The sequence below is a fragment of the Netta rufina genome (genome assembly GCF_964035555.1).
Source record: "Netta rufina genome assembly, chromosome: 20".
NCBI lineage: Eukaryota > Metazoa > Chordata > Aves > Anseriformes > Anatidae > Netta > Netta rufina.
This window is the reverse complement of record NC_140144.1, coordinates 1062274-1088908: the sequence shown is the minus strand read 5'-3', so window position 1 is coordinate 1088908 and position 26635 is coordinate 1062274. Positions and strand designations below refer to the sequence as shown.

The window sequence follows — 26635 nt, the reverse complement described above, 5'->3', positions numbered from 1 at the left end:
CCCAAGAGGCACACCCAGAGCTCTGGGGCCTCTAGCCTGCCTCCGTGGCACAGCCTTCCACTGCACAGCAAGGGAGAGCAGAGTCATGCCATGGTGTCAGGGAGCTGGGAATGCCCAGCCTTGCCCAGGAAGCGCTGCCACTTGGATCTTGTTTCCCACATCCTTGCAGAGGTGGAGGGGATGGACGAACGGTGCACGAAGGCACCAGAGTCCCAGTGGCTGCCCGTCCCCAAAGCCTCAGTCTTGCCCCGGCCTCTGCTCCCACCATTGCGGCTGTCCCCGTCCCCAAAGCAGCCCCCTCCGGAGCCACCCTTGCACTCGACGAGCCCCCGGCGAGGAGCTGCTGAGGGTACGGCCCTGCCCGCGGGGCTGGGGTCGTCGCTGTCCCCCTTCACGGGCGCCCCGATGGCCGCGAGCAGCGGCAGCGAGCACGTGGGGGCCTGCTCGACCGGGCCGCTGCCCCCTCCTCAAGGCTCAAAGGGATCAAGTTCACGCCCGACCCACCGGCGGTGGGGCCGCGCCGCGGGGGCCAATGGGGCGGGGGCCCATTTCCATACGGTCCGGCCCGGCCCGGCTCGGCCCCGCCGCCTTCAGTGGCCCCGTCGGCGCCGCAGCATGGAGGCACCGGCCGACGGCCCGCGCCCGGCCTGAGCGCGGCGGCCGGGCCGAGCCGAAGCCCCGTCGGCGCCGCATGGAGCCCTAGGCCGCGGCCACCATGTTCAGCCCGGACGGGGGGCTGCCGGCCGCCCCCTTCGGCCTCCTGCCCGACGGCGGCCCGCCTTTCCCGCGCGGCGGCTACGACGGCGCGGCCCCGCAGCAGCTCTTCTTCCCTTTCGCCGCCGAGCCCGACGGCGGCCGCGACGCCGCGGCGGCCCGTGCCTGGTTGCCCCCGGCCGCGGGGCCGCCCGCTAAGACGGAGGCGCGCCCGGGCCGGCCCTGCCGCCAGGGCTCCCCCGAGGCCCGCGCCGCGCCGCCCGCCGCGCCCTGCTGCGGCCCCGCCTGGGCCGCCCCGCCGTGGGCCGGACCCGCGCCCCCCGCCGCCGCCGCCGCCGCCGCCGCCGCCGCGCCCTTCCCCAGCGCTGCCGCCGCCGCCCCTTTCCCCGCCGGTCCCGGCCACGGGCTCTGCCCCGCCGCCCTGCAGCCGGGCTCCGGCGGCCTCGCCAGCCTGGGCAGCAGCGGCAGCTCCAGCGGCGCCGCCAGCGAGGGCGGACACTCCAGCGACAGCGGCGACGAGGTGAGACCCCGCTCCCTTCCCCTGCGCGTCCCGGACCCGCCGCCCGGCCGGGCCCCTCCGCTGCCCCCCGACGGCTGTCCCGCCCGCCGCCCCGGCCCCGCCGCGTGCTCGGCGCGCTCCGAGTCTTCGTAGACGGTCCCCGGCCTCGGGACGGGCGACTCGCTATCCCGACTTCGCAGCTGTCGACGGGACGGCCGTCGGCGGGGGCGGGTTTGGAGTGCGTTATCGGAACGGGACGTGGGTGAGTCGTCCTCGGGACCCCGAGCAGGACCGGGCCCCGCCGTCCCCATGTCCCGCTGGGAATGAGCGGCCCCGGCCGGCGGGGATGTTGGGAGCGCTTGCAGCCGTCGGGTCCCCGGGCTCCGACTGCCGGCAGCACCTTCTCGTTCCGGCATCGCAGCTCCCTCTGTCCTCGGGGCCTGCGCAAGTGCAGCTTTGCGGCGTAAGTACACCTTTGAGGTCTTTTAACGTTTCGAGGAAACATCTGCAGAGAGAGGTTCTGGGTAGCCGTGTGGAGCAGCTGCGGAGATCGGCCCGAGATCAGGGGATGGGACGGCAGCAAACCTGTTCTCAGGTCGGGGCTCCGGGGTGGGAACCCCTTAACCTGCCCTGTGCCTGGCAAACTCTCCCCTCAGCGCGGCCGTGACCCCTGTGGAGTCAGGGAGGCGCTGATGAAGAAGGGGACTTCCAGGGTGGCACCCAGCCGGGCCGGGGGGCATTTCTCTGCCGCGGAGCCAGCCCCGTGCCTTCTTCCCCCAGTTCAGAGACCGGGGGCAGCCACGCAGGGCTGCAGGGCTGTCTCACCCCTACGGGCGGGCGAGGGAAGAAGGGCTCGGCCTTTGGAGAGGTGCTTTAGAGCAACCAAGACGCTTTCGCGGCCCCGCGGGCGGCGCTCTGCCACGCCCAGCGCCCCTCAAGCCCCTGCTGTAGAAGAGGGGGCTCCGCTTGGTCGGGAGCCCGGGGCAGCGCAACGCGGTCGGGCCCGGGGCTCTGCCCCGCTCAGCTCCCGGTCGCCGCGGCCACCTCCAACCATCGCGGCCGGGGAGGGAGCACGCGGTTGCCCCACACCGCGCCCCGCGGGGCTGCGCCCACTCACAACACCCACGGGCATCACTGGGACGAGAGCAGCCCTGCTGGCTGCCCCCGGTGAGGGGAGACACCTTCATTTAGCAGTGTGACTGGCAGTTGTATTTGGGGATTTCTTTTTTTTTCGTGTCATGATGTAAAAGCATACTTCCCAGCAAGCACTCTCTGGGGTTAGCAGCAACGATGAAGTGGTTTGTTTCAAAGCTTTTCTGAGCTTTTATTTTTCTGGTGTGGGTTTCTTGTTTTTGCACAGAGTTGCTGCTGTGTAAGTGGCAAAATAAGGTTGGAGCCCAGCCCGTGGGGTACTGGTGTGTGTGTTACACAGCCGGGCGCAGCTCTCCTGCCCGCCCTGCAGTTCACGTCCTGCTGTGCTGTGTTGAGGCAGAAGGAACAGTTCTCTCCTAAGAGGGTCAGAGTGCCCCATGGTAGGGATGCTTTGGGCTTCTTGTTGCCGATGTACTTGAGCAATTAAAAGCTGAGACTGGCCCGCAGGAGGTATGCATGTAAAATATGAAAAATGCGGCAAATGTGAAAATTGGTGAAAAGATTGCAAAATGCCCACTACAGCTGTTCAAGACTGTACTGCAGGGAGGAAGTGAAGCACTTAGGTAAGCAGCTTTCCAAAAGTGAAGTCTGGCTGTTGCAAATTGTGCTTGAAACCCAGTCAAATCATATGTTCTTTCAAAATTCACTTTATCTGAGTCATTTCTTCTTCATTGGGCTCAGCCAGGAGAGGGGCTGGTGCCTGCCCTGCATCCCAGGGGACATGCTGTGGGGTGCATGGTAGAGGAATGATGCTGGGGACATCACCAAAGCTGTGCCTGTGGGTCTGTGGTGCCCTTGGTCAGGCTGTGGGTGTGAGCCCAGGCAGAAGAGACGTGCTGCCCGCACCTCAGGGCAGAGCTACCCACACCTCGGGGCTCTGGTGCTCCACGTCATGCATTCTGTCCCAGAAAAGGGCCAGAGGTTTCTCCATGTGCTCCTGTGTGGAGCAAGGCGTGCGGGGGGATGGGGGGGGGGGGGGGGGGGGGGGGCAGTAGGGGTCCAGAGCCCAGTGGAGTCCATTGTTTGGGGGTTGGGGAAAATCCTTTCTGCCGCTACCCCATCAACCCTAGGTGGCAACGGCAGGTGTGCATCAGTGCTACCAAGGGATCTCCACCCCTCGTCCCTATCCCATGCCTGTACTGCCCCCCCCCCCCCCCCAGTGATGGGACTCTGCTCTTTGCAGTCCTAGCCCAGGTGGGTGCAAGTTTTCCCTCTGAGTTTGCTTTTCCCTGCCAGGATGCACCAACCTCTGAAGAGCTGGAGCAGTTCGCCAAGGACCTTAAACACAAGCGCATAATGCTGGGTTTCACACAGGCTGACGTGGGGCTGGCTCTGGGCACTCTCTATGGTAAGCTTTTCTCCACATCTCTCCCCATACCTGGGGGGGGGTGAAAGGGCAACATGGGGATAGGTCACCTGGGCAAAAGAGACTTTTGCTACATAACGACCTGCAAAAGCAGTGGCCAGCACCAGCCTGTATTTGCTAAAGCTGCTGTTAACACCAATGAACTGGTTTACAATAGCTGTTTCTGAAGAGTTTCTGAGTGCTGAACCAGCAGGGAAAATGCCCTTTCTGGTGCCTGGTCCCTGAGGAGGCCTGGGGGGCTGCTGGGGGTGGCAGCTGCCCTCAGGGAGCTGTGCATAACAGCGCCTGCCTCCCCGTGCAGGGAAGATGTTCAGCCAGACTACCATCTGCCGCTTCGAAGCGCTCCAGCTCAGCTTCAAGAACATGTGCAAGCTGAAGCCGCTGCTACAGCGTTGGCTCAATGAAGCAGAGAACACGGACAACATGCAGGAGGTACGGGGCTGGGCAGGGCAGGGTGTCTGGTTTATGTGCTGACAGATGAGCTGCGGCCTCTTCTGCCCTGCACACATGCTTTTTGGGAGAGGAGGGGAGGAGCAGGCTTCCCTTGCCATGGCAGTGGCTCACTGCCTTTCTCACAGCCATGGGTTTGGTCCCGAGAGGGAGGGGAGTACTCAGCCCACTGCTGATATGCTAAGTAGCACCCTTCAGCCAGTCAGGTGGGAGCCCAAATTCCCCCATATGCACCATGTGACAGCAGGGGCAGCTCGTCTCAGAGCAGCTGGCTACTGATGGAGTCTGGGATGAGCTGGAGATGCATCTCGCTGCTCCCTGAGGGCAGGCTGGAGGGATGGGATGTAACGCAGAAAGATGTGTCTATCTCCTCTGCCCATGCAGGTGGGGAATCAGCGGTAGGATGCTGGGAATGACCCCAGTTGCAGTGGGGTGAAGCTCAGCAGTGAACTCTGAGCTTTTACTGCATCTCTCTGCACTGGTGATCAGAAAGAGTCTGTGCTGGCAGACAGTCATAGGGACAAAGTCTGCCATCCCTCCCAGACCTCTGCAGCCAGCTGTGTGTGTGTGTGTCCGGAGGCTGGGGGGACATTGCCAGGACCTGTGACCAAGTGTGTGGTCTCTCTCACTTCCAGATGTGCAATGCAGAGCAAGTGCTGGCCCAAGCCCGGAAGAGAAAACGCAGGACCAGCATCGAGACCAATGTGAAGGGAACGCTGGAGAGCTTCTTCCGCAAATGTGTGAAGCCCAGTCCCCAGGAGATATCCCAGATCGCTGAAGACCTGAACCTGGACAAAGATGTAGGTTTGGAGGGTGGGGGGCAGGGGTTCCAAACATCTGCAGTTCCTGAGCATCCACATCAGGCCAGTTTTGATACTGGAAGAAGGTGTGGGAGGGTGGCTGGAGCTGGTTGCCACCATCTGACCCTCCATGCTGAGCCCCAGGAGGAGCCGTGCAGGAGGTCAGGTGCTTCAGGGCCATGGAGGTGCCACCAGCAGAAGGGTCTTGTTGCCACACTGTCCCTGGGCTTGCAGAGCACCACTCATCCTTGCCTTATCTCCCCTCCCTCACAGGTTGTCCGGGTCTGGTTCTGCAACCGGCGTCAGAAAGGCAAGCGGCTGCTGCTGCCCTTTGGCAATGAGACGGAGGGGGTGATGTACGACATGAACCAGTCCCTGGTGCCCCCTGGCCTACCCATCCCAGTGACGTCCCAGGGTTATAGCTTAGCGCCATCCCCTCCTGTCTACATGCCGCCCTTCCACAAGGCTGAGATGTTCCCTCAAGCTCTGCAGCCTGGGCTCTCCATGAACAACAGCAGCCACTGAACCAGGGCAGGCAGAAGTGCGCCCCAACTGCAGCCCATCTGTCCAGGGGCAGCATCCTCCCCTTGCCCCGACAAGGCACGGGCATGGCTCTGGCCCTGCTCCCAGGGCTTGTCTGGGCAGTGGCTGTGCTATTTTACAGCTTTTGGGGCCTGAAGGGCTGAGGAAGGGCCAGGAGACAAGCGTGGGGATGGTGCCCGCTCTCTACAGTTGCTCCCAGTCCTTCCCAGTTACGTGAGTTCGCTGGTCCCAGCAGCTCCCCTGCATAGGGTCAGCACCCTCCTGCCTTTCAGGGGTGTGGGGGAGAGCTCCCTCACTGTTACCTGCCAAAGCCATGTGTGCCTGGGGGCTGGGTGGAGCTGCCTGTGCCTGACCCCTGCCAAGCTGCTCCTGTGAGAACCAGAAAAAAAGCATTTCAAAATTTTTTAGGGGTGGGGGGAGTTGTTTTTTTTTTGTTTGTTTGTTTGGTTTGGTTTGTTTTTTTGTTTGTTTGGTTTTTTTGTTTGTTTGTTTGGTTTTTTTCTAATGGTTTTGGCTGTATTTCTAGTTTTTAAAAAGCAAAATTCTTTGTAGTGATCACTAGTTTCCCAGATGCCTCCTCCCTGTTATATAGAGCAGGGCTGGGGCATTGCACACGGGGAAGGGGAGGTCCCCGCATGGGCTCTGCCCACTGTTCCGGGTGGCTGGGGTGAGCCAAGGGCTATTGCATGATGCTGTGGGGGGAGCCCTCAGCAGCCCCAGCCTCCAGCCCTGCTTGTCCTGGCAACACAGGAGGGTTACCCTGCTGCCTGCCCCCTTTGGCAGGTCAGCAGGGCAGGGCCCAGGGCTCTTCTCCCAGCATCACCCCGGAGCCTCTGGGCCCTCTTCACTCTCTAGAGCCCTAGCTGGGCTGCCCTGGGGCTATTCTGCAGGGATCCCAGCCCAGGGCCCACAGTGAGGCTGATGCCATCCTGTCCATGCTGCTAGCACCCCGTGCCTTTGAGCCTGCTGTAGTTGATGATGATTTTTTTTTTCCTTAATCATATTCCCTCTGGCAGTGAAATAAATCTCAGTTCTTTGGGGCATGAGAGCTAGTCAGCTCTTTCCTTGCCTCCTTTATGTCCTGTGCCTGCTTGGGTCCTGCTGTGGTCACTGTCTGCAGACCACAGCTGTGTCAGTCTGGGTCTGGCTGCACATGGGGAGTGTGGGGAGGGGCTGTGCTGTGCTGTTCTAGCAGCTGGATGGTGCACCCAAGAGGGGCTGAGCTCCCTGTTACGCCTAAGGCTTGAGCAGGCAGAGAGGTTACACTGAACTCGGTTGTGAGAGTTGGTGCTGCCACAATCTAAAAGACCCAGCTTGTTGCTGCCTGCAGTGGCTGGAGATACAGCAAACTGGTGCCCACACTGCAGCCGGGAGTTCTGCTGAACAGCAGAATTTACATTGCAGCTGAGCCACTGCTTCGTGCTGCTGGAGGTAATTAAGGTCAGTTGGTGCTGGCTCGTGAGCTGCTCTGGATCCGATCCGGCTTGTAACCAAGGGGCCTGGCAGCTTTTTGAGCAATGTGTCCAGCTCCAGGAACTGGGTTGGAGGTCGGTGGGGGCACACAGACCATTTTCTTTCCCATCTGCAAAAGCAGATGTGTTCAGGAGTGTGCACAGGGGTCACTTCCCACCCTTGTGGGGCTTCTATTTTTTTCCATAGTTACTTTTTGGAAAGGCAAAAGCCCAAGGGAGTCTCAGGTGAAGGGTCCCTCCAGGGTCCATGAACAGGGAAGGCCTTGCTGGGGTGTGCTGCTTGACCACTGCTTGCAAGAGCAATATGCAAGTCCTGGGCAAGGCGCATCCTGGACAGCCTCAGCACTGCCAGGTAGCTGTGCTGGTGGCCAAGAAGCCCCACGTCATGGGCCAGCTGGGAGCAAGGCTGTGCAGGGTGATGCCAGCAGGAGGTGCATGGGACTGCCAAATGGGAGAAGCAGGGCACTTCCTGGGTGCGACAACTCACTGCTCAGCACCCTTGGCTGTGCAGCCTGGTTTGCTGCAGCCAAGTCTGCACCCTAAGGGTTGTTCTCCCCGAGCACAAGCAATGAAGTGACCAGATCTGTATTGAAACCAACTCTGAAAAGCCCTCTTTTTAGCTCAGCTGCCAGTTAATGATGGTTTTGCTCTTGCTTTTCAGGGCTGGTCTGCACCCTCATTCTCGTGGGCTGTGCAGGAGCTGGCTGCTGCTCTCAGAGCACCTTGGTATCCTACAAAGGGCTGAGGTGGAAACACATGCAGGACCCCATTGCCCTCACCCCTGTGTCCTCACTTGTTCCTTAGTACCTGGATGCCCAGGGCTCCTTGCCCACAGCCTGATTTAACAGCAGGATTCAAATCGTGGGGCTCACAGCCAGGCGCAGCGCCTGCTGCAAACTTCTGTGGCCAGAAATGCCCTTGGCTCTTGCCTGGCACACTGGTGGGGGGAGGGGGGAGTGAGCTGGGGGTGATGGGGGCTGGCAGTCTGTGATACACTAGACCATAGGTTTGCATACAGAGGTGCCATTTCTGCCTGGGAAGGCTGTCACATTGCTTAGGTTTGACTCTGCAAGTTTCAACCATCTGATTATCTGCTGCAGAGATTTGCAGTTTGCACAGCCGGGTAGGAACTCCTTGGGAGCAGGCTCTGGGACCCCCAGATCCTGCAGCCCCAGAGCCCTCATGGCCATGTGTGATGATGGAGAAGTGATGCAGCCAGCTGAGGCTTGTTGGGACCGTGCTGCCATGGAGGTGAGGGCAGCACTGACAGGGTTGTGACATGTTCCTGCTCAGTTTTCAGTTGATCCAGAAGACAAAATGAGAAACCACACTGCAGAAATCAGAAGATTGTGGCATGTCTTGTCAAACTGCCACGTGAGGCAGGTCTGGACCGGGCTGATGCTGGGGCATGTTCACAAAGCACACACTGCAAGCAGGATTGTCCCCTCTGCTGTGGGTTATCACCCATGCGACCAGGTCCAGTGGGTGGCCGGCAGCTTGCTGGGTGCTGCTGGGCAGGGTGGTGGGGCTCAGGCTGTGTAGTCTTGGGGGCTGCAGTGAGGAAAACTGGGCAAAATGTGTGACAAAATGAGTCACTGTTACCGGGGAGGTAAATGACTTGAGGAGACATGGTGAAGTTTGGGTCTGCACAGAAAGTGAGGCAAGGATGGAGCAGTCACATTCCTGCCCGGTTCTGTTGCCTATCCCCAACGTCTGCTGCCAGTCCCAGATGGGTGCTTCCCCATGGCATGCCTAGGGGCTGCCCATGCCCAGGGTAGAGGGTGCGCACAGAGCAGGATGCCCTTTGCATGGTCAGGAGTGTGTGGCACAGGGTATAGGTGGTGCAGAGTGGGCAGGGTCCTCAAAAGTGCAGTGTCCACAGGGCAGGGTGCTTTCAGTGCAAGGTACCCACAATGCAGGGTATGTGTGCTAGCAGGGGGCCCACAGTGCAGGATGCTCTTGAGTTAGGGTGCCTGCAGTGCAGGGAGCTTCCCAGGCAGTGTATGTGTGCTGCAGGGTGCCCACAGTGCAGGCTGCTTGCCATGCAGTGACCACAGAGGGGGGGTGTACACAGTGCAGAGTGGGATGCTCTTGGTGTGGGGGTGTCCAGGGCACGTGGTGTGTGCATGGCATGGGGTATGCAGGGGCTGGCATTGCCAAGGACACTGGTGTGGGGTGTTTGCTCTTGGCTTGCTGCAAAGTTCAGGACAGCACCATCTCAACAGCTTCCTGTCGCAGCAGTACATACAGCCGGCAGTGCAAAACCACAGTCATCCTGCTCTGACTCGGCCTTGCACTGAGCAGGCTGTGATTGCTCTTGAGAGCATCCGGTGTCCTGCCAGCACAGGGACACCAGCAGCAAGAGAGCAGGGGCAGGGGAAATGGGTTCTGCAGGGCTGTGACAGCACGGAGGCTGTGGGAGCTGGTGCGATGTGTGAGCTGCTTGTCCTTGGCTACAGGATGCTGGGTCCCTGGCAGGATGCAGCCTCTTGCCCTGAGGTCTCGGGGGACCATGTCTCTCCCATCCCTCCTCCCTCTCAACACCCTCCCCCCCAAAGCTGCTGTCACCCATCCAGAAACATTGCCAAGGGCCTCTGCCACCACGGATTTGCTGTCCAGGTAGTGGGGGGGGGGGGGGTACAGCATGATTACAAGGGCATGAGGAGGAAAGGAAGGTTGGGGAGCTGATGGTTCCTGTTGTCCTTGCCTGCCCTCAGCCCTTCCCAGGCCCTGACAGATGGGCCAAGCCTCTGAAAAGCTGTGTCATTTATTTCCAAAGCACCCTCTGGTTATTCCAGCACCATAGCGGGATAGGTCAGTATGGGGTCACATTTTGCAGGAAGCTAAGTCATACAGAGTTGCTCAAGGTAACAGTGAGGCAACAACAGGGCGAGTATTAGAGGTCTCACATCCCTCCCTGCACAGCATCCTGTTCTGTCGCAGGGTGCCCCACACTCCTCCCACTTCTATATTCTGCACAAATGCATCCCTGATGTCTGGCAGTGCTGAGTGCCCTCAGCACGTGTCAGCTCTGCACTAGGTGTTGAACCAGCTCTCCAGGTTGGGATAGACACGGCCTTGGGGCAGGCTGGGATACATAGCACAGATGGTACAAATGCGCTCCCTCCAGTCTGCATAGAGCTTCACACTGTACTTCTTCTGCCATACGAAGAACTGCTGGTAACGGCTGGAGTTCATGGTCTTCAGGAAGGTGGCCAGCTCTGCCAGGGAACTAAAGTCATCAACATGAATAAATGAATCCGCAGGGATGAACTGCTCGTAGTTGGCCCGGGCAGGCCCCAGCACCACAGGCACAGTGCCAGCCATCAGGGAGTTCCTCCAGAGCTTCTCAGTGATGTAGTCCTGGTGGATGGAGTTCTCGAAGGCCAGGTAAAACTTGGACTTGGATGTCGTTGGCAAAAGGCAGTCTTTGCAAAGCGGATTTTTGCTTGCCTTCCCATATATGTTCACATGGAGGTACCTGGACAGGTTCTTGTAGACTTCAGCTCTTTTCTGAGTCCTGTGATAGTTGCTAATAACCCAAGATACCAAGTTGGTCTTCATGGGGATGTTCATGGTGGCTGACCGGTTGGGCACAAGCTTGCCATAGGGAATGAAGATGTCTGAGTCTCGTCTGTAGGTCATCACCCAGTTGAATGTCTGGTTCCATCCTGTTAATGCTTTAGTGTTTGTGGGGGACTCCAGGGAGACCCACACCCAGTTCTGCCCTGGTGGCTTCTCCCGGGGCAGCTTGTCCCTGCCCTGCTGGAGCCTGGTGTGAGGAAACACCACCACATCTGCCTGGTGCAGGAGCTGCTGCTCCATGGTGAGCCAGCATCCCTCAATGCTGTACAGCTCATAACAAATGTCCCCACTGATGTTTGGGACCTGATTTGAAGGCCATTCCCACACTAGGACCACCAGTGGCTTAGTATGCTTGGGGGCTTTACCAGAGATGTTAGATGAGTTGATGAAGCACTTCAGGTTCCAGAGCATGGTGACAAGCAACCCAGCAGTGACCACTGCTTTCATACTGGGCCGGCCCCATGGCAGCCGTGGCAGTGGTGATGCCCGGGACATGCTGCCGGTGCTCAGCAGGGCTGGCTGTCACCTTGGTAGTGTCACCTTCTTGGTGGTGTCACCTCCTTGGAGGCTGTGCCTGGGACAGAAGAAGCCAGCAAGGGCCATCAGCTCAGCTTGCTCAGCCACCTGGCTGGCAGAAAAATGGAGGAACGAGGAGATGCTGGGGCTGGAGTGGCTGGAGAAAAACTTTGCGCTTCCTCCACGGCGCCCAAACCCCACAGGGCTCAGGCACAGGAGGAGCCCCCAGGCCCCAGTATACCTCTGCCCACCCTGCAGGGTCCCACCCATGCACCTGCTGCCACAACCCAGCAGGGATCCCTGGCTTGGGGCAGGCTGGAGATGTTGGCAGCACCTCTGCCAAGCAAGGGGATGGTTGCATGCCATCCCAGGTGCCACAGAGGGACCCACAGCTTTCACCATGTGGATTCCATTTTTTTTTTCTGGGCCTTTTTTTTCTTTTTTTTTTTTTTTTTTCTTCCTTTTGTGTTGTCTTTTAAGCTCAGAAAATCCCATATGTAACAGATAAAAGGACTTTCCCTGAGGCTACCTGTCAGGGTAGGAAGAGGCAGGAGCTGTTGCAGCCCTGTCACACCAAGCTGGTGCTGTCATTTGCATCACCCTCCCTCATGTGTTCCCCAGTGACCCCAGTCTCTAGGGGCAAGCAGTGCTATTGCTGAAGGAGATGGGGAGGGAGTACGGAGCCAACAGTCAGCAGCCACCTGTCCCCGTGTCACAACTGATGAGCACTACTCCCAGTTGCATGCACAAGGGATGCTTTCCTTGTCACTTGCTCCGTGCCTCAGTTTCCCCATCTGACAAAGAGGCACAGTCCCATTCCACACTTCTCGCTTTGCCTGGGGGGGTATTTTGAGCTTGAAATGCAGCCAGCCTTGCCACAGCAAAGCCTGGGAGGAACATGCGGTTCTTTCTGGGGGGCTACAAGTTGGGGCCATATGCCAAAGAGTGAGGGAGTACCCCAAGTCCTGCCTCACAGCTGGCTGGGAGTCATTACAGGAAATGCTGTGAACCCACACCCCAGAGCAACGCTCCATCCCTGAACCCACTCATGGATCAGCCATTGGGGTGTTCTTGGGAGCAATCAGGAAGTCCCAAACCCCACTCGAGGCCAGATCAGGGTCCTGCCTGAAACGTGCCTCGCTTGTCCCAGCACCCTCCTGCAGTGATGGCAGGGCTCCTACCTGGCTTGGAGTGCTCTCCCTGGGCTTGGGGTGCTCTCCCCAGCCATGAAGACACCAGGTCTGGGAGCTGGTTGTCTTGGCACCGCATATACCCATACTTTATTTTCAGGTGCCCCAGGTTTCCAGTCCCCAGCAGGCAGGGCAGAGAGCATTTGGCTCCCCCACAGCTGGGCTGCTGTAGGTCTCCAGCTGGCGGGGCTCCGCCTGTAGGCATGTGGGAACCCCAGTCACCCACCATCCAGCATGAGATGCGCATTTACACCTTCGTTCACTCCACTGCAGTGCCCTTCTGCCCATGTCTGGCCTTGACAAAGGTTCTGCTTCTTAACTGAGTCAGAGTTGCTCACTGAAATAGAAAGCAGCAGGAGCAGATGGGGGGAAAGGGGGGCGACATTCAGCTGCACCAGGTGCCAGCAACCAGCTCAAAACCCCATGAATGCTGGTCCCAAGGACTGCACGGCTGGACACTGCCTGATTTTTTTTCCCATGCTTTGGCAATGCTGGGTGGCCGGGCATGGAATGGGCTGCAGGGCACAGCCGCGGGTGTACAGGGAGCTCCCTCTCAGCTCCTTTCCCTATCTATTTGGCAGTTTGCATTTCTGCATGTGTTGCAGCCAAATTTTTGGCAGGTCACCCACACTGTTCAGCACAAAAGACAGTTTCCCTTTCAAGGTAACCTCTGAAAGCAAATTAGATGTCCCAGCCCAACAGCCAGGCAGGGGGTGCTGGTTTCTCTGTGATTTTGGAGGCTTGTGGAAGGTGTTGTCCTGCTTTCCCAGCTGATTTGCAGCAGCTTTACTTTTTTGCAAATCCCTTCCCTGCTCTGGCCTGCTCCGTCTGGCATGCTAAAATACATGAGCTAAGTTTAGGCTCCAGAAAAAAAAAAAAAAAAAAAAATCATCTGAAGAGGGAAAAACAGCTCTGCCGGCTCCCTGCACTATGCATGAGGACACCGGTGCTTCGGGCCCCTTTGCCTGCCAGTCCCCAGCAGTGGGGACACTGCCCCACATTCAAAGATTGTTCTGGAAGGGCAGATCCTCAGGCTGGCAGCACCAGGAGCCAACCCGTTGCTTAGCCACCCTCTCCCCATGTTGTACAGCAGTGCTGGCATGTGGGCTCAGCCTGCAGACTTACTGTGGAATGGACAGCAGCTCGGCACGGTGTGGCGCGGCACAGCACGGCGCAGCACGGCGCAGACAGGGCTGGTGACTGCCCACGCAGGTACTCTGGGGCAGCTGCTGGTTCTGGGCTGGAGTACTTAGGGCTTCCTCTTTTCTGTGGTTTTGCTTTGTCCCAGCCCCCAAGCAGGTCCTTCCTGCTGCTGTCAAAGCACACTCTGAGCACTTCCCCTGTGCCATGTGGGTGGCAGTATCACCCACAGCTGGGTGCCCCATGGCTGGGTTCTTTCTCACATGGCTGGGGGGGTGCCCCATGCCAGGATGGGCTCCTGTTGCACAGTGCATGTCCCGTGCTGCCCCATGGCAGTGTGCTGCACCCTGGTAGATGCTCGCAGATCTCTCTGTGCCTACACATCTTGACCTATGTCCTTGTGTTTTCTCCAGACTCTCTGGCAGGGCTGTAGCTCCTTGTGGAAGAGACAGGTAGCCCTGTGTGGGGTTTCAGTTCCCCAAAGGGATTTCCAAGGGGTCATCTTTGAAAGCAAGCACAAATCGTATCTCATGTCTGCCGAGCACCTCTCCCATCCCAGCTGCTAGCCAGAACTCCAATGCCCCAGATGAGCTGTGGCTTTTCCTGGTACCTGCCCCTGTTTTGGGGTTTGCCCAGTGTCCCTGTGTCCCTGCACTGGGACTCATCAGTGCTCTCCACCATGTGGATGGAAGGAGCATGGGTGTCCTCAGAAGCAAGCAGGCACTTCTGCACTTGCAGAAGCAAGTCCACACTGGCCACCTTCTCCAGGCAGGTCCCCAGGTCTCCCACCCCCTGGCATGTCTTCTCCAGCCCTGTGGCAGAGGAGTGCAAGGGGACAGAGATGGGTCACAGGGTGATACCAAGGAGGGGACAGCAGGGAAAGCCCCCCCAGTCTGGTCTGAGCCCTGCCACCCAGCCCCGTCCTCGGGCATGAGCAACGTGGAGCAGGATGTAGGCAGGGTCTGGTACCCAGCAGGCTGCCTTGGCCACTGTGCTCCTGCCCGCAGCTGCCTACCAGAGTAGTGCCCATGCAGAGCATGGCAGGGAGGGAGGCTGCAGGTGCTGGGCTGAGCCCATGGGCAGCTCTGCGGGCTGGCAGTTGCTGTGCCAAAGCACATCCTGCAAGCACTGTTTTGCTGAGACCACTAGAACATTGTTACTATTATTTTGTTTACTCTTGAAAATCAGGATTGTCGTGTCTGGCTGCAGGTTCCTGGCACACACAACTCTCTCCAAAATCACCCAGAAGCAGATGAAGAGCAAAATGCTCATTCATCTTGGAATAAACCTGCTGCTGTCTTTGCATTTTCTTCAGCCCATCACAGAGCCGAGCGGGTTATAAACAAGCCCAGAACGTTAGCCTGGCACCATGAGCAGGACCACCTGTGCTGGGGCTGGGCTGGGGGCAATTCCCTCCTGGCCAGTGCTGGGAAGGAGCAGGTGTGTGTGTGTTGGGGGTTCAGCACGTGCAGACTCCTGCTCCATCCCAATGCCCTGCCTGCTCTGAGATGTGTGCAGGCAGGGCCCTGCCCTCAGCCTCCCCTGTGTGCCTCCTGTCTGCCACCCTGCAGCCAGGTTGAAAACAGGATGCCAGCCTGATTTTGGCTCCCACTGACTCATCTTGAAACTGTCAGCTAAAGCAGCACCAGCAGCTCCTCTGTTCTGCCAGGCCTGGGCACCTGCCCTTGCTGGGATGTTTTCTGTCAAAGGGGGAAGTGGGCACATGCATGCCTTTACTGTGCCTACACTGAGAGCTGTGCCCATGCCTAGGGTCTGGCCATGCCACTGTCCTGGTGAGGCCACGTGTCTGGTTGTTTCCTTGCTGGCATGGCTGCCTGGGTACACCCCTGTCTCCTAAGGCCCTTGCAAAGTGAAGAGAGAGGGGGAAACTGAGATAGAGGCAGGGAGGAGAGCCCTGAGGCATGTAGTGCTGTCCTCTAAGTGGATATGTACCTGCATTGCATGGCATGAAGAGAAGAGGGGAGTGAGGTCCCACTGTGCTCTTTGCCCCTAAACCACTCCTTGGGGGCTCTTGGGGTGCTTGAGCAGCCCTGGAGGCTGCACCCCCCATTTCACTCTTGCTCCTCTCCATCCCTCTGGCTGCCCAGTTCTGGGAGAAGGACCACTCCCATGGGGCCCCTGCCAGCACTGTGCCCGCAGTGCTCTGCCAATGTGCTGGGGCGTAGCAGGGCTCTGCGGTTTCAGTGCCACCCTCAGAGACCTCTGAGGCCAACTGCAGTGCTGGGTTTGGGTATTTTTTCCTCCTCAGACTTATGTCCTGTTTCCTGTTATTTTTTCTCAACTCCCTTTCTGCATTTCTTCCCCTGTGTGATTGAGAGCCCTGATACTGGGCACTGCACAGCCCAAAGGGCACTGTTCCCAGGCTGGCCTGCCCCAGTCTGATTCGCTGCTGGCAGCGCTCCCTGACAGCATTGTCCATGCTGCTGTTCCCCAGTTCCCTGTGTGGCACAGGTGGCCGTGCCACATTGGCCATGAGGTTTCCACCAGGGATGCAGGACACGACAGAGATAAAGGAGCTGTGTCCTGGAAGGCTGCTGGAAGGCCACAGCCACATCTGCAGCTGTCAGCCACGGTGCTACCCTAGGCAGGGTTTTAGAAGCCCCGGGGCAGGAATTTGCGGCTGGTGTGTGCAGGCACCCTCTCCCAGCAGCCCAGGGACATGCCCAGGGGTAGCTCAGGGCCAGAGACTGTGCCAGGCTGGAGCTGTCTTGCTCAAACCCAGGCTGGCAGCTGGGGTCTCTGCCAGCTCTGCCCAGTTGGGTGGAGAGCAGCCAGCATCTGTGGACATGCCATGGACCATCAGGTAATGCCAGCAGCACCCAGAGAACTGCGGGTGGGTGGTTGCTGCCCTCTGCAGATGGATGCAAGAGCAGCCCTGTGAGAGGTGCTCAGGCTCCAGGTCCAAGGAGGGATGGGCAACCAGGTTCCCTGGGGCTGTGTTGCCCCTTGTCCCACTGCTGTTGGTGTTTGGAGTCATGCCAAACAGAAGACTGGGGAAGCTCACCAAGACATGACCCAAGGCAGTGGAATGGAGGGAGGTGAGAGACCAGGTCATGGGCACTGCTCCATACCCCACAGCCCCACTAGTAACCCACACTACTGCCCCCTGCCCTGAGCTGAGCAGGGTGGGGTTTTATGAAGAGTGGGGTGAGGGACAAACCACTTGCAGTCTCTCAGGAAGAGTGAGAAGCTGGGTATATGCTCAGGGGGAAGGAGCGTGCATACATCCCTCCTTCCCCAGGGACCAACTAGAAGCCCCTGTTGGAGCAAAGGCCTCGTTCCTGGGCTGACCACTGTCTGAACCACAATGGCCTGTCTTGGTGCTGCTGGACACACCAAATACCACTGGGATTTTAAAGCAGGAGAAATGCTGGTCAGCCTGGTAGCATCCCAACATGGCAGCTCTGTGACTCCAGCCAGTGGAGAACGGTGAAAAGGCACAGAACCAGCCCCGACATCCCCAACTTTGGCACCTCTCTATGCCAGGGAGCTCAGGTGCCCGCCTCCCATGCTCACAGAATCACAGAATTTCTAGGTTGGAAGAGACCTCAAGATCATCGAGTCCAACCTCTGACCTAACGCTAGCAGTCCCCACTAAACCATATCCCTAAGCTCTACATCTAAACGTCTTTTGAAGACTTCCAGGGATGGTGACTCCACCACTTCCCTGGGCAGCCTGTTCCAATGCCTCACAACCCTTTCAGTAAAGAAGTTCTTCCTAACATCTAACCTAAAACTCCCCTGGCTCAACTTAAGCCCAATGGCTTAAGCCCAACTTAAGCCCAAATGGCTTAAGCTCCCTGGGGGCTGCCCCACTGCTGCCCTTCCAGAACAGCCAACCTCCACAGGGCACCTTGGCACCCAGTGCCCTTCCACCACCATGTCTCCTGGGTGTCCCTTTGTCCTTGGTCACTGCCCAATGGCCCTGGGAGGTGACACCCACCTGATACAGATGCCATGCAAGGTTTTGCCCAGAAGTTTTCTGAATAATGGCACTTTGTGGCAGGACAACAGGAGCTTTTGTCATGCCCAGGCAGCTGCTCCAGAGCAGTGCCTGAAACACGGTCACCCTTAGCAACAAAACTTGGAGCTGGGGCAGCCAAGTCATTCACTGCTCTGGCTGCACTTAACCCTGACAGCAGCACAGAGACAAGATGGTTGAAGACAGCAACAACAGCAGATGGAGCAAGGGGGTACAGACAGCCAAGAGGGAGCTGGGTGGAGGCAGGGACAGGATAGAAATGAAAAAAAACAGGGGAATGTAAAGAGAGAGGAAGGGAGGGATGGAAGGATAGATGGCTGGTTGTCTGTATGGAATGAAAGAAGGAAGGAAGGAAGGAAGGAAGGAAGGAAGGAAGGAAGGAAGGAAGGAAGGAAGGAAGGAAGGAAGGAAGGAAGGAAGGAAGGAAGGAAGGAAGGAAGGAAGGAAGGAAGGAAGGAAGGAAGGAAGGAAGGAAGGAAGGAAGGAAGGAAGGAAAGATGTCTGTCTGGTTGGTTGGATCAACAGGACAGAGTGAGGCGAGGGACAGAGCTGGCCTGGTTCAGTACCTGCTGGTGTTGAGGACATCCTTCCCAGCCTCAGAGTCAGCTGGGATGGGGCAGAGCTTGCTGCAGGCAGGCTGGTCCCCTCTAAGAACGGATGTGGACAGCCCACCACTCCTCTTGCCCACACATTGGTTGGGCAGGAGCTGGGCAGCCAGCAGCCAGCTGGGCTGAGGGCAGCCAGCACACAGGGACACCAATGCCAACCTCACATGCAGGCAGCCTGGGCAGCCAGCCCCTCCAGGCCATGGCTCATGGCAGGCCCGTCAGGGAAGCAGGTCACTGCTGTGTGACAAAAACAACCATCAGGAGAAGACTGCACCATGTAAACCCCTAAATAATCTTTCCCTCTCCACTGTACCAAGGAAGGTCATTGTCCTGAACGTTTCTTGGAGTGAGATGTGCACCATGGCTGCAAAGGGCTCACTGCCCCACCATGCACACCTTCTGGCGATGGGCTCCCCTGAGGCAGGTCTGGCCTGGAGGAACAGTGTTGGAATGGTGCAAATTGTTGAGATTTGTAACCCCCACTCTCAAAACTGACATCAGGGCATTTTACAAGGGCTGTTGAATGCCAGGACAGCAGCTCTACCACTCTTCCACTGCCCCGCAGCTGTAAGAATGGAGATAAGCAGTGAGGTCCTGTGGACCAGTAAGTCTCACTGACAGAGCATCTTTTTTTTTCCTAGGGCAGGAGCCCCCCTCCTGGCCAGGCCATACAGCATGGGCAAGCCTGGGGTGCTGTGGTCGGCTCTGCTAATGTCCTTCTGGGCCTTCTTGGCCATGCACCCAAGGGTGCCTTGGTTTCCTGAGAAGCAGAAACAATGAGCACGCACCCTTTGGCACAACCTGGCTTGCAAAGTGTTTGGATGTCCTTCCACAATCCTACCTCTGAGCCCAGCACAACTGCCCCTGCTGCAGTGAGGGGCAGCCGGCTACCGATGGTTTTCTTCCTCCGCGGCAGCACAGTGGGCACCCACGAGTTTTGTGAACCGATGTGGGACCCACTCCCCAGGCCCTCCTTCCTACCAGGAGCTGGCCGGCACGCTCACCGCCGGCCTCACCCCCTCTCCTGCCCCGCAGGAGCTCAGATCCCTCTCACCCTGCGGCTGGGGTCTGCGAGCTCACCGCTCGCCCTGCCCGGCCCGCCAGCCCCCGGCAGGCCTCTCCCCAGCGGCACAGCCACCCCGCCGTGGCCACCCTGGCGCAGCAGGGCCCGGGCTGGCGCTGCCGGCCCTCCGCGCGGCCGCGGCGCTGAGGGGGCATCGGCGCTGCCGCGGCCCCGCCGCCCGCCTCGGCAAGCGGCCGGGCCCGCTCCGTGACGGCTCGGCCCGCCGGGGCCCGGGCCCCGCCGCCCCGGGCCGCAGCACCACGTCTCCAGGCCGCGGCCCCCCCCGGGCCGGCAGGGATCTCGGGGCGGGCGCAGGGGGGCGCCCCCCGGGCCCTCGCGGCGGACAGCCGGGGGCTGCGGCCCGGCGGTGCCTTTAACGGGAGGCGGCGGCAGGCAGCCCCGGCACGGGGGCGGCGCTGCGCAGGGCCGGGCCGGGCCGGGCTGGGCTGGGTGCGCCGAGGACGGAAGCGGGCAGGGGCAGGGAGAGGGGCAGGGGCAGGGGCAGGGCCGCCCGCCCGCCCGCTCCCCGCGCAGCCGAGCCTGCTGCGGACAAAGGCGGCGGCGGCGGCCTGGGCATGGCGGTGGGCGGCGGGTGAGCTGCGGTGCCGAGCGGGGCGGAGCGGAGCCGGGGAGCGCCCTGCGGCGAGGCCGGCGCGGCGCGGCCATGGGGTTCCTGCACCAGCTCCATCTCCTGCTCTGGAAGAACGTGACGCTGAAGCGGCGCAGCCCGGTGAGCGTCGGCGAGGGCCTGGTGCCCCGGGTGGGGGGGGGGGCGGGCGCGGGGTGAGCGGCAGCCCCCGGCCAGAACCCGCCGGGGTCCCCGCGGCGGCTCCGCCCGGGCAGCCGGTGGGGGCCGGGTCGGCGCTGAGGGCGCCGGCATCGCCGGCTCTGCGGTCCTGGGAAAGCCGGCGTGGCCGAGCCCTGCCCGGGGGAGCGAGGCGACGCGTCCCCCTCCCGGTGCAGGCTCGGAGTGCGGGGCCGAGAGAGCCTCCTCCCCGGTGGGGGGCTGGATCTTCGCCGTGCCCGTCCGGCCACCTGCGAGGGCGGGAGGGCAGCCCCGAGGGGCTCCGTGTGGATGGGGGCTCGGCATCCCTGCGTGCCGTTGTGTGCGCTCTGGAGACAGGCTGCCCGGGGCTTGGGGCTGCTTTTGACGCCTTTGGATGCCAGTCCTCTCTGTTCCCTTGCTGCAACCCTTTTCTTCCTGTCAGTTAGGCTGTGGAGATGAATAATGCATGTGGTGGTGGATGCAGAGATCTAGTGATGTCCGCTTGCCTTGCGGACCAGAAGGAGAAAGTGTGGATGCTGTCTATTTATAAACCCATAGAGCAGCTGAAAAACACCCCTCCTTGCCCAGCTGCTGGCATCTCTGAGTGCCCTGGCACAGGCTGGGCAGCTCAGTGATGCACGTTTCGTAGCAGCAACAGTTAGGTCTCTTGCCTGTCCCTGCTCCCACCACGTGCCTGTGGGAGTCGTCCAAGCCCTTGGCAGCAGCAGGCACTGTGTATGAGTGCCTGCATGAGGGGTCCAGGGCTGCTGACTAGTCTCTCTCCCCTCTGCCCAAATGTCCACCATGTGCAGCTCCTTCCTCCCTACCTTGGACCTGTCTCAGGTTCCAGAAGCACTGGACATTTGCAAGCTCTGTTTCTGGTCCCAAGGGCCATGTCTCTGGTGTGGTAAAGCCTTCCCAAGTTCTCGATGATGTCTGCATGCTATAAATAGGCTTTTAAATTGTATGTGGGTCAGGGATGTGTCTTCCTAGGGTGCTGGAGGGAGCTGCTCCTGCTTTTTGGTCATGAGGTTGTGAAACCTGGTCTGTCACAGATGTTTGCCTTTGCTCTGCCCCTTCCTCAGCTCCCAGAGGGGTGGCAGAGGAGGCAGGTTCCCACCTCCACCTGGTTGCTGGTGGAACTGGCTTGAACCCCCATGTTGTGCACATCCATACTGATGTGTGCATTTGTGTGTGCTGGGGTTGAGAAACTGGTTTAATCCTTCCTTGGCCTCTTCTGCCTGGTGTGTCTAGGGGAGGGCTGGCCTAATCCTGCCACGCAGGTGGGGGTGTGATGGGGGGTGCTGGGGCAGCCTCTGCCACACAGAGTGTGGTTCTGTAGGGCCCGTGTATGTGGAGGGCTGGAGGTGAGGTGCCGGTGGGGAAGGGCTGCTGAAGGTCCTGGCCAAGGAGGAACCCCGAACCCCATCACGAAGGGTGTGGGCTGGCTGGGGGAGGGGTGTGCTGGGCATGGAGGGAGCTGGTTATTTTTAGAGGATGGGGGAGGGTAGTGAGCTGCTGCTCCCAAGCTGGTGATTCTCTTTCCTCTTCCCCCTCCCAAATATCCTGCAGGCCTGATCCTGCGTGTTCTCCTTCGCCAGCAGCGTGCGAGCCTTGGGCCCTACTTCATCCTGGCACGTGGAGTGCTGGAGACTCCTGGGGGCATGCCAGGCCAGGGAGGGCATGGACAGGACGGGACGGAGGCTGTGCCATGGGCAGGTGCCCTCCAGGGCAGCCCCTGCACAGTGGATGAGGGTGATGCTCTCGGCTGAGTCATCCCCACCCTGTGCACTGAGTGCAGCCAAATGATCAAGGCTGGGGACTGCCTCGTCCCTGTGTGTCACAGATCCCTGCCCACAAGGGCCAGCAGGCTGGCACAACTATGTTGGTTCTTGACAGCTGCCCCTGGCATCTGCTGGCCCTCAACAGCTGCCCTGGACCTGGCCACCAAGCCCGACAGGTTTACAGTCTGGGGCTGTGTGCATCTTTTGGGCACCCATTTCTCCATGCCTCCTCAGCTCTGCAAGCAGTGCAGGAGTGCAGTGCAGAAAGCTGCAGTATGGCTGCCAGCTCCCAGGCTGCTGGGCAGGCAAGGAGGAAGGTGAGGAGCCCAGGCCCAATCACCTCTGTGTGCAGGGACCATCATCTGAACAGGGCAGGGGAAGGGCTGACACCACCTTGCCCCCAGCGATGCCACATGAGGGTGCAGAACAGCAGCTCCATCCCAGAGAGAGAGCTGCCCCTAGCACAGAGCATGGTCAATGGCTGGATTTGGTACAGCCCCTTGGATATTTGTGTCCTGATGACACAGGTGCCTTGTGCGTGTCACCTGAGCTGATCTCTTGCTTCCTTGAACTCTTGCTGCATCTAAGTACTGTGGTCACCTCGCACTCCCCTTGTGCATGAGGGTGACAGCCTGCCTGCTCCCAAGGCAGCTCTGTACCCTCCCAGCAGCTTGGGAGCAGAGCTGGCTGGTGCTGGCAAGCTAGGGCAGAGTCAGGCCTGTGCCAAAATCCAGCATCGTCAACCTATGTGGATCCCTGCAGCTTGCTATGGGGGGGACGGGGGGAGGCACACTGCCCTTGCCCAGGCTCCATCCGGAGCTGGACATCTCACCAAGGGAAACCAGCCCCTAAATCCCTTGGACTGACTCAGTGGTGCCAGGCAGAGGTTAGTGGACCAGACTGGGTTGATAAAGCATGGAGGAGCACAAGACCCTTCCCTGGCTTAAGTTCACCCTGGGGAGTCAGAGGTGGTGGTGGGATGGGAATGGGTGGACTTCTGGTGCTGTCATGGAAGGAGTGTGGTGCCTGGGCTGCCCTTGCTCTGCTGGCAGCTGACTGTTGGTGTGGGGCGCTGCACTGGGGTGCATGCCTCAAACCACAGTGTCCTTTCCTTCCTTGTAATGCCTGGACCAGAGCCCTGGGGCAGCAGGGCAGGGGACAGGGAGGGTTTATCTCCCAGGCAGATGCCTTGTGCTTGGCAGAGCCCGTTGCTGCAGGCTCTGGGGCTCAGGATAGCTGGGGCCAGTCTCTTGCTCTGCCACTGAACTGTTAGTGGCCCTGAGAAAGTCTCCTTCATCCTGGCACCCAGACTTTGGGGTTGTGGCTAGGTTAGCACTCTAATGAGGTACAGCAGCAGTTTTGAAACAAACTTTCTCCTCAGGCTCTGCATTTTCTTAGAGCTCAGATTGTCCACTTGAGAATGTAGCAGTGGTAAGTGCCAGCCCTGTGCAGAGTGGCTGTGTTATCAGGCAGCCGTGGGAGAGGGTCCTGACCCACTGTGCAACATGTCACTGCCTTCTGTGACTCTGCTTCCCAGCCCTTCCCAGGGAGGGGCTTGCTTTGTCCCGGAAGCTTGATCCTGCAGTGGTGGTGTCAGAAACCCTTGCTGTGGTCTTGAGATGTGACAGTATGTGTGGGCTCAGCAGGGAGGCAGAGAAGCTGGGCCAATCACAGGATCCATGGCTACAAACAAAAGCAGTGGCGAAACAGGGCAGGAGCATACCAGAGCTCAACATCATTTCATCTTTGGAAAAAACTGACAAAGAGCAAGGACATCACCAGACAATCTTACCTACAGTACCTGTATTGCTAAGCTCCTGGGTGGTGGCTGAGTTGGGTACTGTACCTTGGCTGTGTTGTAGTACCCGTGTAAGGATTTGAGTCTTATCTGTGGGAGTATGACTGCCCAGAGTAGCTGATCTGTTCTAGGGGCTATTTGGGAGTTTGGTTATGATTTTTATTCTTCCTAGCGTAGAATTTGAGGCAGGAGCCCTGGAGCATTGGAGGTTTGAGCAGAACAGCATCACCTCAGGATGGAGTGAAGCCAGGGCTCCCCCTGTCCCAAGTACAGGCAGTTCTCAGGTGCAGATGCTCAGCAGTCCTGAATGGTGCACGTTTGAGGATTTCTTTGCACAAAGGAAAAATCCACGACCTATGGCACCTTGACTCTGCTGGGACTGGGGGTGAGCAGAGCTGTGTGTATCTTTAGGGATGGGCTCTCAGATAACTGTCAATAGTTAATTAAACCTACACAGGATGTAAAGTGAACAGGTGAACTCTCAAGTTACCCCAGGCATCATGTGAGGGTAGAGCCAAGTGTGTTTGGCCATCTTTCCTGGTTGCTTTCTGTGCAAACATGTCTGGGACAGGAAAGCTTGTTGTCACTGGAGTTCCCAGCTTTGAAGTGCCAGTGATGGAAGGGTGCTGTTGTGTTTTATTTTGCATTTTATTTGAAAGTGCTGGCTGCGCAGGATTTTTTTTGAGGAATAGTAAAGAGCAGCTGAGACTCCAGGAGCTGCTTCTGTGCCTCACCCTGGCCATTTGGGACCTGCTGCAGCAATGCCTGTACCAGGACACAGTGCACAGGCCTAGGGCCACAGCACCCAGTTCCTGACGAGAAGCTCCCAGAAGCTTCTTCCCAGCGCTAGATGAGAGCAGGGATCAGCCTTGGGCGGGGTTTGATCAGGCTGGGCTCTGCACTGACTCAGGATGCTCTTTGCCCCCCTCTTTGTTTGCAGCTGGTGCTGGGGAGGCGGGGGTGGCACGCATAGGCTGGGCTAGTGCTGGCGCAGCGCTGCCAGGCAGCATCCCCCTGAATCACCACCACAGCAGGAGGCTGCTCGTACACTGCTGCAGGGGTGGTGCAGGAACAGCATAGGGACAGTGTGGCCAGGCCTGGCCTGGCAAGGGCACCTGTTGCAGAGCGATTCACAGACACGGCATGAGCTGCTGCACTGCTCCTCCCCTGCAGCCAGGGCTGTGAGTGTGTGCAGGGCTCTGCCTCGCTCCACGGCCTCTCCCTTCCCACAAAGTAGAGAGGGGTGGCAGTGCCTTCCCCCATACTGGAGTGTGATCATGGCCCTGCAGGCGCTGGCACCATTCAGCCTGTGCTAAGGCCAGGCACCTCTTGCCAGTGGGAAGGTGGATGTGTCCTGGGCTTGTGTGGGTGTGTGGAACCTGTTTCACTGTGTGCTGCTTTGCGTGAGCCAAAGCTGTGAAGGGCAGTGCACTTTTAGTAGGCAGCACTGGGGCACTGTACAGGGGGGATGCTGCAGGACTCTCCAAGGGGCTGTAGGTGCTGTTTGGAGGGCAGCAAGGGGCTGTGAATGATTTCCTTCCCTCTTCATGTGCAAAGCTCCAGAGGAGCAACAAGGAGCCAAAAACACTGGATGCTGTGTTGTGTCTGAGCCTCAGCCTTCCCAAGTGTAGCAGGGCTCACATCCAAGGTCCGTGCATGGCAGAGCTTGTGCTTCAGGGGGAGCAGACGTAGTGCTGGGCTGTCAGGACTACTTGTGAGTTGGCTTAAACTGGTCTCCCCCTCTGCAGGTGTTGGTTTGAGTGCAGAGAGGAGGTGGATGGGTAGAGGCTTTGGGTGTCACTTCTCAGCACCACCTGGGAGCAGTGCTGTGGCCAGCCCAGGAGCTGGTCCAGCATTGTCGCTGGTGCCACGTCCTGATGGACCCTTCCTGCTGGCACTCAGTGACAGCAGTGCCCTCTCACTTCTTTACTGTGAGGGTGACAGAGCACTGGAACAGGTTGTCTGGAGAGGTTGTGGAGTCTCCTTCTCCAGGGATATTCAAAACCCGTCTGGATGCCATCCTGTGCAATGTGCCTGCTTGGCAAGGCGGTTGGGCTAGATGATCTTCAGAGGTCCCCTCCAACCTCAGCCATTCTGTGGGGCTGGCACAGGGGAGGAGCTGTCCTTTGCTCTCCTGTGGCTCCCCTCTTGGGGTCATGAGAGGCTTCAGCAAGCCCAGGCAGGGATTTCCTTGTCCTCCAGAAACATCAGGACCTCTAGCTTCCCCAGGCTGTCCTGAGCCAACAGTGCCAGTGCTGTCTGCTGGGCAAAGCCAGAGGCAGGTTTTGAGGAGTGGAAAGAGGTGTCTGTGGGACCAGTGACAATGGGCACAACTTGGGCCAGAAGAAATTGTGACTAGACGCAGGGGTAACAGCAGCCAGGCCCAGTGGATGGGCCAGTGGGGTGGGTTTGGCGGCCCTGGTGTGACCAGGGTTGTACTACAGGTGGCCCCATGGCTTGAAGCAGGCCCTGCTTTGTCTGGAGCATGGTACAGAGACCGAGGCTGGAGGGCAGTCACCAAGGGTCAGGGCACAGGCCAGACACGGCCTTTTGGTGTCCTAGCAGGGCTGGGGGTGCTCAGCCAGGTGGTGACCACCAGTGGGTATCAGTGTCTGGATCCCTGCTGGGGTACCGCAACAGAACTGGCCTTGGATGTGGAGCATGCCCGGCAGGGAGCTCCACCTGGCTTCCTCTCTTAGGTACTGTGGGTTTGTGTGGATCCGAACACTGTGCTGGGATGCTGGGGTCTCTGATAATCTTCTCTCACAGGGACCACAACTTAACCCATTTGTACTTCTCAGCTCTAAGACCATATTTGCAGTAAGCAGGTATTTGATGATGCTGCAACTAAAGTTTGGAGCCATCAATACACTTAAAATATTTTCACTAGTCTTTAAAATTAGGGTGTAGATTCTCAAGGAGTTGAACCCCTGTTCCCTGGGCCTCTTGCAGGCTGTCACCTTCTGCTTTGTGGGCAGTGCTGGGGCCTGCAGGAGAGACTGGTGGGGAAATGGCAGCTGCAGGGCTCTGTTCCCTCCCTCCTCCCCAGGGAAGAGGTTGGGCAAACCCTGCCCCTCCCTCTTAAATTCAGAACAGGGGCTCACCACAGGCCAGTCTTGACTGAGCTATGTAACTTGGTGCTACTATGCCTGGATCAAGCCTAGTAAATATCCTTGCTTCTGCCAG

General features: G+C 59.0%; 3 protein-coding genes across 4 annotated transcripts in view; 2 read left to right on the top strand and 1 right to left on the bottom strand.

Annotated features, from left to right (window-relative positions):
* Positions 1 to 715: 715 nt before the first annotated feature.
* Positions 716 to 5522, top strand: LOC311217156 (POU domain, class 5, transcription factor 3; the record flags this gene model as incomplete). The annotated part of the gene is made up of 5 exons (XM_084298955.1): positions 716 to 1234; positions 3602 to 3713; positions 4033 to 4163; positions 4817 to 4981; positions 5255 to 5522. The coding sequence occupies 5 exons, from the start codon at positions 716 to 718 to the stop codon at positions 5504 to 5506; spliced, it is 1179 nt and encodes a 392-aa protein (XP_084155081.1). The 3' UTR covers positions 5507 to 5522.
* Positions 5523 to 10032: 4510 nt separating this feature from the next.
* FUT7 (fucosyltransferase 7) lies at positions 10033 to 13498 on the bottom strand (the record flags this gene model as incomplete). Its single annotated transcript, XM_084298954.1, has 2 exons — positions 13413 to 13498; positions 10033 to 11155 (listed from the first exon to the last, which is right to left on the bottom strand). The coding sequence occupies exon 2, from the start codon at positions 11074 to 11076 to the stop codon at positions 10033 to 10035; it is 1044 nt and encodes a 347-aa protein (XP_084155080.1). The 5' UTR covers positions 11077 to 11155; positions 13413 to 13498.
* A 6104-nt stretch (positions 13499 to 19602) lies between these two features.
* The window catches only part of ABCA2 (ATP binding cassette subfamily A member 2), a 42064-nt gene continuing 35031 nt past the window's right edge, over positions 19603 to 26635 (top strand). For both annotated transcript variants that reach the window (XM_084299139.1, XM_084299138.1), the window contains exon 1: positions 19603 to 19831. In XM_084299139.1, the coding sequence (XP_084155265.1) occupies positions 19766 to 19831 (66 nt within the window). In that variant the 5' untranslated portion in view covers positions 19603 to 19765. The remainder of the gene's footprint in view (positions 19832 to 26635) is intronic.